Source organism: Halichoerus grypus, chromosome 14 (genome assembly GCF_964656455.1).
Source record: "Halichoerus grypus chromosome 14, mHalGry1.hap1.1, whole genome shotgun sequence".
NCBI lineage: Eukaryota > Metazoa > Chordata > Mammalia > Carnivora > Phocidae > Halichoerus > Halichoerus grypus.
The window spans coordinates 86,290,394-86,302,447 of NC_135725.1; the positions used below are offsets into that span (position 1 = coordinate 86,290,394).

The window sequence follows — 12,054 nt, forward strand, 5'->3', positions numbered from 1 at the left end:
TCTCCAGCCCTTAATCACATTTGACTAGTTTGTACGTGTGCTCGCATGTGTGGATGGTTCTGTGCGATTTCATCACATGTAGAGATTCACATAACCCCCACTGCAATCAGGACAGAACTGTTCTATCACTATCATAATTTTAAAACTAAAAGTCCCAGGTCCTGGGAACCCCTGGGTCCCAGGCAGACTGGATGGTGGGTCACCCTATTTATAAGCAAACCCAGGTGGTGCTCTCCTTCATAAGCTCACTCTGGACCCCAGCCACAGTTTTGGATCTACTTTAAAGGACCCTCATTAGGAAATAGGCATACTGGATTTTTGCATGGTGTTTACTGGTGTTCCTGTCAAGCAGCAAATGGACTAGTCAGTGCTATTTTAGCAGGTTTTATCTCAGAGGTCACTTCCTGGGGCTGCTTTTACAGGAGGGGCAGCTGCACCAGTGGGAGAGACTGGAGTTGTATGGGTGGCTTGTGAAAGCCTTCCCTGTGTCTGTCCTTCCAGGGCCCAGACAAGGCGCGCTCCCAGCTCCTGATCCTGGACCGCGGCTTCGACCCCAGCTCCCCCGTGCTTCACGAACTGACTTTTCAGGCTATGAGCTATGACCTGCTGCCCATTGAAAATGATGTATACAAGTAAGTGTACAGACCCAGTACGGCTTTGCAAGCAAACCAAATGCACCTCTAACCTGAGAAAAAGGATGTCTTTCATCCTAGGGAAAGCAGGTGCATTGATAGAGTCTTGCTAATGAGCCTGCAAGCTTTTCTGTGAGTTCCCAAATCTATGTGGCATTAGCAGCCAGGAGCTCGTGCCCCTTTGGGGGAGAACAAGAACTTTAGATCTTTAGTTCACAGCTCATGTCACCTCAGCTCAGAGCCTGCTTGAGGTGTGTGGATGTGTGTGTCTGTGCACCCACATGTGTGCATAGCTTATTCAGAGTTAAAACTTCTTATTTATAGGTCATGAAATATAAGAAAATATATCAACAGAAGTTTCTTACTGAACTTTATTTGCAAAGGAGCTGTTTTCTTCATTATAAACAACATTTTTCTTGGTAACAATCACCCAAAACTCAGTTTCTAAAAACTAATTTTTCTTTTTTTGGAAACAGACTGTATTGTTCTCATGTGGTTTCAAAACTAAGGTTCTAAAAATGTGACTGAATGTCAGTTTTCCTCCCTGTTGGTACTTGTAATTCTTGCTTTCCCTTAGATGTTCGTGATTTCACATGTAAAAATATGCTGAGGACCTGTTGCAGGTACCTGATTTTAAAACTGAAAATTTAGGTACCACATGTTTGAGGATGGTATCCTGGTCCTTCCCAGGAAGGAGCAAGCGTGATCTCTGACTTTCCCTTACAAGTAGCTCTGAACCCACCTGTATCCTGACTTGAGCACATACCGGCTCACCCTGCAGATTTTAAAACATTGACTCTGGGTCTCTCCCTGCCCGAGAAGCTGCTGCTGTGTCAGGTGCTGATGCAGCACCCCTGCCGCGGACAGTGACCCCTCAGATGGCCGAGACCGTAAGCTCTCGTCTGTTACAAATCGGACGGGGCTGGATGAACTTCGTGGGGATGTCTCCTCTCCAGGTACGAGACAAGTGGCATTGGAGAGGCACGGGTGAAGGAGGTGCTCCTGGACGAGGATGACGACCTCTGGATAGCACTGCGCCACAAGCACATCGCGGAAGTGTCCCAGTAAGAGCCCCTTGCCTCCGCCCCTCCCCAGGGACCCCGGCCACCCCGCCGCCCCAGCTCCAGGGCTCACCCCAGAGTGCAGGCAAAACCCTTTCTCCAGATGGCAGTCGCTCATGTGCACACTCTGGGCAGCTTGCACAGAGCTGCTCAGTGGATGAATTCACCCACATGATAACCAGTGATGATGAAGCCCTTCTAATCTCAGCTCGAGTGACACCAACTTCGCCAAGTGAGAAAATCCACTCTGTGTTCAGGTAGCTCTTAGTATTTTTAGAAAACATCTGTAGCTCTCAGGAAATGCTTTGTAAACACTAAATGTTTAAAGCCAGTGCCTGGGGCGTCTGGCTGGCTCAGTCAGTAGAACACGCAACTCTTGATCTAAGGGTCGTGAGTTCAAGCCCCACGTTAGACATAAAGCCTACTTAAAAATAAATAAATAAATAAAGCCAGTTCCTTCCATTGAAAGATCCAGATTACACTGCATCAATTCGATTTTCTTTTATATAGCCGGTGTGTCATCTTCTTCCGCTGTTGTCATCCCTAAAATTTCCAAGCAAGAGCTAACGTGTATATACAGCACCCGTACCTTGCTCTGAAGATGTTTCAAAATGTTTCTAACACCTGAATTTTTTTTTTTTAAGATTTCATTTATTTATTTGATAGGGACACCGCGAGAGAGGGAACATAAGCAGGGGAATGGGAGAGGGAAAAGCAGGCTCCCCACCGAGCAGGGAGCCCGATGCAGGGCTTAATCCCAGGACCCTGGGACCATAACCTGAGCCGAAGGCAGACGAAAGGTGCCCCTTTCTTTGTTTTTTTTTTAAAGATCTTTTTATTTATTTGACAGAGAGAGAGACAGCAAGAGAGGGAACACAAGCAGGGGGAGTGGGAGAGGGAGAAGCAGGCTTCCCGTTGAGCAGGGAGCCCGATGTGGGGCTTGATCCCAGGACCCCGGATCATGACCTGAGCTGAAGGCAGACGCTTAACGACTGAGCCACCCAGGCACCCTGAATTTTTTTTTTTTTTTTTAGATTTTGTTTATTTATTTGAGAGAGAGAGTGCACAGTTGGGGGTGGGGGGCAGAGGCAGAGGGAGAAGCAGACTCCCTACTGAGCAGGGAGCCCCACCAGACTGGCACCAGGGCTTGACCCCAGGACCCCCAAGACCATGACCTGAGCCAAAGGCAGATGCTTAACCAACTGAGCCACTCAGGTGCCCCTAACACCTGAATGTTTTTCTAAGACCTTTAAGCTATAAATAAAAATTCTGCTTTTGCAGGACATTCTTTTTTTTTTTTTTTAAAGATTTTATTTATTTATTTGACAGAGACAGCGAGAGAGGGAACACAAGCAGGGGGAGTGGGAGAGGGAGAAGCAGGCAGGAAGAGGGAGAAGCAGCCTTCCTGCCGAGCAGGGAGCCCAATGCGGGGCTCAATCCCAGGACCCTCAGATCATGACCTGAGCCAAAGGCAGACACTTAACGACTGAGCCACCCAGGTGCCCCTTGCAGAAAGACATTCTGTCTGCTACATTGAGTTGGTGATATCCTCAGTAAGTTCACAAGGAAGAGTGGGAAAATAACACAGTCTTGGATAGTTCAGTTGTTCAGGTAAGTGGCCCCAAACTTTTCGGATCACTCAACCTTAGGAAAATGTTGCTTCACATTTCCAATATGCAAGTTTATTTATGAATTAACTATATAGTTAATTGTAGTAATATGTATGTTTTACAGTATATACAAAAGCATAAATTTAAGGATGGAGTAAAGTAAACATAAATAGATGTACTAATAATTTCTTCTCTCCAATCATCCCGTACACCCCCCTCTGGAGACCCTGCTTTAGAATATTAGTTAGGAAAATGATGTATCCCTCTCTCTCTTCTTCAAAAATCACTTTAAATGCATACCTTACTGGCAGGAAGACTTGCCACATGTTCCTGAAGGAAGAACCTCGCAGCACTTCTGTGGCGTCCACATGGAGGCCCAAGGCGTTGCTGCGAAACTTAGCTGCCTCCTTCTGTCTTCTAGGGAAGTCACCCGTTCTCTGAAAGACTTTTCTTCCAGCAAGAGAATGAATACTGGAGAGAAGGTAAATGCATACTAGAGCTCCCATGTCCTTTAGGCTAATCCCTGTCTTCTTTCTGAGAGCTGGTCGGCAGGATGCCTCCATGGCACAGGACTAATGAGTTATTGTCACCTCTTCATCTGATATCATTTTGTCTTATTTTTGCATTCAAGATTGAGATCGGAGCCCTCATCTTTTGATGTTTATAGAGATCTTCATTTTGTTACCCTAAAGATTAATATTTACTGTTTTAGATCATAATTCAGTTTAAGCCAGAAGAACTATGAAACCTTTTTTAGCTTGTGGTGGAATTAGAATTCATAACTTGCCTGGTCCTCTCCTTACCCTGACATGGGTTCATCAGAGGTGGTTTACCCATCGTGGTCAAGGCAAATACAGCTCTGACTGTATTTTAAGCTTGCTTAAAACCATTTGGTGACTCTGTTCCCAGTAGAATCAAGTCTCACTCACTCATGGACACACCTTATAGCACCAGGCCATCAGGCTCCCCAGACTCTTAGGTCTGCCCCCTACCCGCTTGTACCCACCACCTTGCTCCAGCCATGCCTGAGTTCCTTGCCTGGGCCTTGCCTTGTGAAGTCCTGGTCCTTTGGCTCAGGCATCATTTTCTCAGGGAAACCTTCCCTACCCCCCCCCAGACTAGTGAGGTGCCTCTCTGCACCTCTGTATCCACACTTGTGATTTTCCGAAGAACACTAATCATCTCAGTCGGAATGGCTCCTCTGCTAGATGGTAGCTCCACAAAAAGGCAGGAAGCTCTCTTTTTTGTTTGTTTGTTCTGTTCTTGTATCTCCAGCACCTCACCTGGTATATAGTAGTAATTCAATAAATTTTTGTTGGATAAGGGTGGAATTAGGTGGGTCACACAGTTAGCAAGTAAACAGACCTCTTTCACCTGTCAGGATGCACATCCCAGCCCTTTCCCAGCTTCTTCCTTCTTGCTACCTGTCTACACAACTGTAGCCTTTCTGCTGGGGTGAAATGTGAACTCAATTTCAAGACTGCTTGAGCTGAGTAAGCAGAAAGGCCGCACGGGGGAGAAAAATTGCTCTTTCCTGGCAAGAATTATGCTCTCAGGAACTTTCTAGTCCAATAAATAAAACATAATTGCTACCCTTTGGAGTTCACTTCCCCACCTATAAGATAGTTATGGTATTTGGATCAATAATTTTTTGAACCAGAGGCCTGGAAATCTAAACCCACGGTGATCTTGGGCTTAATAGCTTCGAGAGTTTCTGAGCATGCACTTGGAAGTCTGGTGCTGGCTCCTGTCCTGCCCTGTGCCCACCACCCTTGCAGAGCCTCCTAGGTCAGGGCCATTGGAGTGAGACCATATGTTTTCCTTCCCCTTGTAGACTACCATGCGGGACCTGTCCCAGATGCTGAAGAAGATGCCCCAGTACCAGAAAGAGCTCAGCAAGGTACGACCATCCCAAATGATGGGTTTGAATCTTGAGTATAAACAGTTGCAGTAAGACCTCTCAGAGCCCCACTGTACTGACTGATACATTGAAATCCACAAGTTTTTAATCAGCTTCCAGTTTTATTAGGAAAAGCTGAAAGTCTGGATAACTTTTATTTCCTATGACTTTCTTTTCTCCTCTTCATCTTTTCTCTCTTTATCCTTCAATTCCTCACCTCATGAGCCTCTCCCCTGGGCTGTTTGAATGTGCTCATGACATGGCAGCTGGCCTCCTCCAGAGTGAGTGACCTGAGGGAGAGAGCCAGGAGGAAGTCACAGTGCCTTTTCTGTCCTGACCTGGGATGTCCTACATCATGTCCTCCACACTCTGTTAGAAGCGAGTCACTGAATCCAACCAACACTCGAGGAGGGGGGAATTAAGCTCCACCTCCTAGAAGGAGGGGTATCAAAGAATTCGTGGATACATTGTAGAACCATTGTACCACCCTACCCTCATAAAGGATTCCTCCCTCCACTTGCCTCCTTTAGGAAGCAATTTGTCCCTCTCTTTTGACACACAGAATTTTCTGTCATGATGTTTGTGTTCCTGCTGGAATGCATGTTTTATCTCCTTTATGAGGCTGGAATCTCCTTTTTGCACTGCATAGTGTTTATACGTAGTAGGAGCTCAGTAGATGTTGCATGAGTGATTTCTTGTGAGTGAGTGATTTCTTGATCACACACTCTCTGTTTTTTCCCAGTATTCGACTCACCTGCACCTGGCCGAAGACTGCATGAAGCATTACCAAGGCACCGTGGATAAACTCTGCCGAGTGGAACAGGTAGAACCTTTTCCTTCTCTTTCTGCCATGCCCATTGACCCAGCTGAATTGTAACATCTGACCTTGAACATCCCGCAGAATCATAGGATATAGAAGTCTACTAGATCACGTTGTCTCAACTCTGGAGCCAATCAATGCACTTCCACTCTCAATGGTAGGGACTAGATTGGTCTGGAATGCTGTGTCATTTGGATTTTGCATGTCTGACTTTCTACTGGCTCCTTGGAACGTCTGAAGAGAGATATATGGATCTCTGAGCCCTACACTGACAAGGCTGGCTGAGTTTTATATTCTGAGTTTATTTTTCTCCTGCTGTGGCCACACCAGCTTTGGAGACCTAGATGCTGAGAAAAGCTAGTGCAGTAGCATGTCAGAAACTCACCCACAGCCTCCCTGATCACGATTAGGACTGAAAGTCAGCAGTTTGGGATTTGAATTCTGTCTCTGTCACTGATTTGTTTGATGTGCCTATTTCTGCTTTATTTTCCTCATCTGCAAAAGGAAATAACAATGCTGCCACATTTTCCAGGAGTGTTGTGTGGAATCACTAATCCTGGCCCTCCATTCTCCAAGTGTGAGAACATTCCTCAGCTAGGGTCAGCTTCCAAGGCAAGGGAGGGCATTAAGCGAGTGTGAAGCCGCGGTGAGAAAGAACGGCTCAGGTTCGCAGTGTGAAGCTAAGATTTACATCTTCCAGCGTGATGTGACAGGCCAGCTTGGGTTTGTCAGACTTGTCCTGATTCATTGACGCTCTTCCAAGGGGAAGTGACCCTGCAGAAGTCCATTAGTTTCATGGGCGATCTTGGCAAGCACAGGGCATCCTCTCCAAAAGAACTGGACTGTCTGGAAAATAGGGCATCCCTATATCAGTAAAATGCAGTCAGGATGAATCCTTGGAAGCGTACATTTTTTCAGAAGTGCTCCATAGTATTTGTTGAACTCGTTACATTTAATTGGACCTTTAGAGAGTATTAGACTCAGGTCCCACTGCACAAAAGTCTGTTGAGGATGGTGGTAGCTCTGAGAGGTGAAGGGGCCTGGGGGCACCCACGTTCCTCGGCCTGGACAGACCACGAACTCGAGACCATGATGGTTATGGACTCATGGGGTCTTTAGAGGAGGGAACCTTCAGGCGAGCCCAGAGTGTGGAGGACATGATGTAGGACATCCCAGGTCAGGACAGAAAGGCACTGTGACTTCCTCCTGGCTCTCTCCCTCAGACGCTCCAGGGAGGGTTGCAGCCATTGGTCTCTGAGAACAGAGTGAATGGTTCATGGTTTCCTGAGGCTGATGTGCAGCCTTCTCTGGTCTCTCTACAGTGGATGTGACTCTTGCCTGAGTCATGAAGCGGGGGCCGTCACTGTGCTCTCTCTCATCCTCCCTCTTTTGCCAGCCCCTCTCTCCTCCTTCATCTCCCTGGGTTGGATTTCCCTTGTTTTTCTCCTCGCCCTGAAAGTGGTTGGAAGATTAAAAACAGGTCAAAAACATAGAGTAGCTCAAAACTCAAAAAACATGTCCTTCAGCACCAAGGGGGAGCACATGGGAAGAGTCTAGCCAGGCAGTGGCCCCTTAAGATGCCAAAGCTTTTCATGTGTGGGAAGGCAACCCTTTCAGCCCCAATCCCTCAACAGGGCTTTGTACCTCTAGAGGCCCCACCAGGATTGAGTCTTGACCCGAGTCAGCACAGGTACACGGGCACTCACCGGGAGGGAGCTGCCTACCTTCAAACAAGATGGCAAAAAAATCATGGTGGTTTCTGTTTTTGCAAAGTGAACCCTGGGGCTGTCATCACTTCTCACTGATGCCATATAAAACAATGCTGATGACACCAGTGCTGATTACAGGGCCTTGTGAGAGCAGAAGCCCCTGCATAGGACCTTCCCCAGCCAAGCGACAAATCCCGTTTATGGACCACCAGTTGTCTAGTAGTTCCCATCCATCCAGACCGTCGCCAGGAATGGGGCCAGTGTGGTGTGTTTTCTGCAGGACCTGGCCATGGGCACGGATGCTGAAGGGGAGAAGATCAAGGACCCCATGAGAGCCATCGTCCCCATTCTGCTGGATGCAAATGTCAGCACTTACGACAAAATCCGCATCATCCTTCTCTACATCTTTTTGAAGAATGGTAGGAATGGTGGGATAGAGAAGAGGGGAGAGGCCCTTCCTTGGGCAAATGAGGCAGGTGGGAGAAAGAAGACAAAGTGGAAAAGTGTTTAGGAGACATGGAAAAGATATATATATATTTTTTAAGATTTTATCTATTTATTTGACAGAGAGAGACACAGCGAGAGAGGGAACACAAGCAGGGGGAGTGGGAGAGGGAGAAGCAGGCTTCCCGCAGAGCAGGGAGCCCGATGCGGGGCTCGATCCCAGGAACCTGGGATCATGACCTGAGCCGAAAGCAGACGCCTAATGACTGAGCCACCCAGGCACCCCGGAAAGGATATTTAATACGGAGATCCCAGGGGCTCTTTACATTTGGGGAAATGTAAGCAAATGTGTTGCAACTAGAGGCAATTAATTCTAGAGGTAATAAAGGTGTGGCGTCTCTGGAAGAGGACGGGTGGGAGCGGGGAGAGGCCACTGACTGCAAAGCCAGTTTGTGAGAGCATGTCTGCCAGATACTTGCATCACATTGGTAACTCTGCCTTTAAATAACTGATTTTTACCCGCATTATAGTTGCCCATAAGTGTCCATTGTGCAGGAGATGGACACTGAGACTCTTGACTTCGATGTGGGTGGGGGTGGGCAGGGATGGCTGAGAAGCAGGAGACGGGTGGAAATATAGACCATAATGGGGCAGTTGCTGATGATCAAAGCCTGGGACAGAGTGGCTAGAGTGGAATCGAAATGCTGATTTTGTCCTCATCTTACAGTAAAGTTGATGTGGTGAAGATTCATTTCTACTAACCCTGAGAAGGGGCACTGTCCCCCCTCAGGCAACTGGTTCTGCTTCTGAGTGTGTGATGCATGGTGGTTGGGTGTGGTGACCAGGGGTTTTGTTCTCACAGGCATCACTGAGGAGAACCTGAATAAACTGATCCAGCATGCCCAGATCCCCCCAGAGGACAGCGAGATCATCACCAACATGGCGCACCTGGGGGTGCCCATCGTCACTGATGTAAGGGGCCAGCCTTGCATATGGGGAGGGAGAGGCAGAAGAGAAGCTGGCGTGTCTTATCTTTTCTCCCGATTTACTTAAGGTGGCTTATGATACATACACTCAACATTGAGAAAGAAAAAACATAGAATCGGAGGAATAAAGGTATAGAGATATAATAAAATAGAAGTGTTACTCCCAGAACCAAGATGTGCACAGAGTCATTAAAGCTGAGCTGTGTCTGCACCAGCCTCAAACAGGAGTCACGCCAGCTTCATTCTCTGTGTGTTGAGGTCAGTCTGGTCTGCTTTTTCACACCCAGGTCCAGCATCTTCTCTGAGGGTGAGAGCACAATGCTTAGTTAGCATCAAGCAGGTTTGCCACTTGGTTCTTCACTGGTGATGATTCAGAACCAGGCCAGGGCAGGGTGTCTGGGAAGCCCGACCACACTGCACACTCTAGAAGAGGCTGGGGGTCGGGGGGCTCTAGAACTCAAGGAAGAGGCCCAAGCACTCTTCAGATCTCTCTGCTAGGAACCTCACTCTCTACTTTCTTCCTATGGGGAGTTGTTCACACAAGGGTGCTATAAAGCTGGAGTTGCACATGTACTTCTTTTGGAATCTTAGAGTCAAAAACTTTGTCCCTGAGCCCAGACCAGAGACCTAGAACTACCAAACCTAGGTAGTTTGGTGTTTTTAGACCCTTTTTCGCAAGAGGCACCCAAATGGGAATGGAGATGGTTTACTCATGCACCCAGACTGTCAAAGCAAAATCAAAGACCAAGTCCTACCCAAAACAGTCTTTTCTCCTATAATTGAAGCAAACTATGTTTTTAACTACCAGGATTTTTTTTTTTTTTAAGATTTTATTTATTTACTTTAGAGAGATGGGGAGAGAGAGAGAATGCATGCACCAGTGGGGGGAGGGGCAGAGGGGGAGGGAGTGGGAGAGGGAATCTCTCTCTCTCTCTCTTTTTTTTTTAAATTTTATTTATTTGTCAGAGAGAGAGAGCAAGCGAGCACACAAGCTGGGGGAGTGGCAGGCAGAGGGAGAAGCAGGCCCCCCGTTGAGCAAGGAGCCCGATATGGGACTTGATCCCAGGACCCTGGGATCAAGACCTGAGTCAAAGGTAGACACCTAACTGATTGAGCCACCCAGGCGTCCCAGGAGAGGGAATCTCAAGCAGACTCCCCACTGAGCACAGAGCCCGACGCAGGCCTTAATCCCATGACCCTGAGATCATTACCTGGGCTGAAACCAAGAGTCAGACGCTTGACTGAGCCACCGAGGGACCCCACTACCAGGAGTTTTTTGAATGACACTTATATGTTTGACCCACATTTGCCATTTTTCATGGCTTTAAAGAACCAAGTTTGCTCCAGGTTCTTGGGTGAAAGCCCAAGGGGCACACGCTGGACTTTTCCAGGAAAACCCCTCCCACTTCGTACTCTGCCAGTGCTGACTCTCTGAAGGGAGTCCTCAGGAGCGATTTCCAAGGGCCAGCAAAGTCGCAGGGGCCCAGATGACCCCTGACTCCATCTAATGTCACATGTGTTTGCGCTCAGTCCACACTGCGCCGCAGGAGCAAGCCAGAGCGGAAGGAGCGCATCAGCGAGCAGACCTACCAGCTCTCGCGGTGGACCCCAATCATTAAAGACATCATGGAGGTCAGTGAGGGATGGCTGTGAGGGTGTGGGGGGGACAGCCAGGGCCTGGGGCTCTTTGCCTACAGGCCCAGAGGCCTCCGGCTTCACCTGCTGTGGGCTGGTGGTGATAGCCTGGGGTTATCTGTCCCAGAGGATTTGTATCCAGTCTCAGGGCTCTTCTAGGCCCCATAGCCTTGTCCTGAGGGTTTAGGGAGAGCTGTCCCCAGAGGCCACCAAATGCAGACCCCCACGATCTATGTGACATAGCCCCAGAGTAGAGACCCCTCAATGGTGCTGTATCCAAAGGACCAAACACATCTAGCGCCTATAGGTCAGATGAGTAACGAGCGCCACTCCGAGGGTGCGGGTGTGTGTGGAGGGGCCTTTGGGATGCGACCCGAGCCAGTCCCTCCCTAAGACACCCTGTCAGTCAGGGACCCTGCCAGGCATGTTTCTGCCTCTGCTCTTCTGTTCACATCCATCCCTTGCCTGCGGTGCTCTCCCTTTTCACTTCTGAGCCCTGATTTCCTTCAAAGTCCCCATCAGGTCTGACGGTTCCCATGCACTGCCCCTGTCTGACCTCCCAGCACCGAAGAGGCTGCCCCAGACTCCTGTAGTGTGTCGGGGATGCCCTTCACATACACGTATCTGTTCAGTGTGTGGAGTCAGCTTTTTATACCTTGACCTCTGCCCTCAACTCATGTGTCCTCTGACACTGTGCCTTGGACATAGTAGGTGTTTTCGTATCTGTGAATGTGAGGTGTCTCTCTGCTCTCTGCTTGTAGCTCAAGAAACCCCGCTTAGAATCCTGCCCCACTGGACCTTCAGGGTGGGTCTTGGAGCTACCTTGTCCAGCTCCTGCTCTCCGTAGGTGGACAAGACTGGGGTCCTGACAATGAGGGGACTTTCCCAGAATTCCTTTGTCAGTTCAAGCAGTCCGTATTCCTGCGGACTTATTAAAATAAGTATACTTTAAATATATATAGTGAGTCAACTTCCTGTTTTTAAAACCCACAAACCAAAAGGATGGGTGAACATGAACATCTAGGAACCGGTTACGTTTCTTTGTAATGTAATTAAAGCCCACCCCCTATCTCCTTTGCTCCTTTGTTCTCTGCTCCCTTTTCCTGCCCCTCTCCCCCTCCCCCTGAAGAACCGTGTGTGTGTGTGTGTGTGTGTGTGTGTGTGTGTGTGTGTGTGTGTGTGTGTGTGTGGGCTTCCCATGGTAGCTGTTAGGAGGAGTTCTAGACAGCAGGAGGTGCATAGCTGGAATCCGCCCCC

The 12,054-nt window shown here is 48.3% G+C and overlaps 1 protein-coding gene across 3 annotated transcripts in view; it reads left to right on the forward strand.

Annotated features, from left to right (window-relative positions):
• Positions 1-12,054, forward strand: part of STXBP1 (syntaxin binding protein 1) — a 70,226-nt gene that overhangs the window by 45,317 nt on the left and 12,855 nt on the right. For all 3 annotated transcript variants that reach the window (XM_036112823.2, XM_036112824.2, XM_036112825.2), the window contains exons 9-16: positions 502-632; positions 1,589-1,696; positions 3,725-3,785; positions 5,138-5,203; positions 5,946-6,026; positions 8,013-8,151; positions 9,039-9,148; positions 10,693-10,794. In XM_036112823.2, coding sequence (XP_035968716.1) covers positions 502-632; positions 1,589-1,696; positions 3,725-3,785; positions 5,138-5,203; positions 5,946-6,026; positions 8,013-8,151; positions 9,039-9,148; positions 10,693-10,794 — 798 coding nt within the window. The remainder of the gene's footprint in view (positions 1-501; positions 633-1,588; positions 1,697-3,724; positions 3,786-5,137; positions 5,204-5,945; positions 6,027-8,012; positions 8,152-9,038; positions 9,149-10,692; positions 10,795-12,054) is intronic.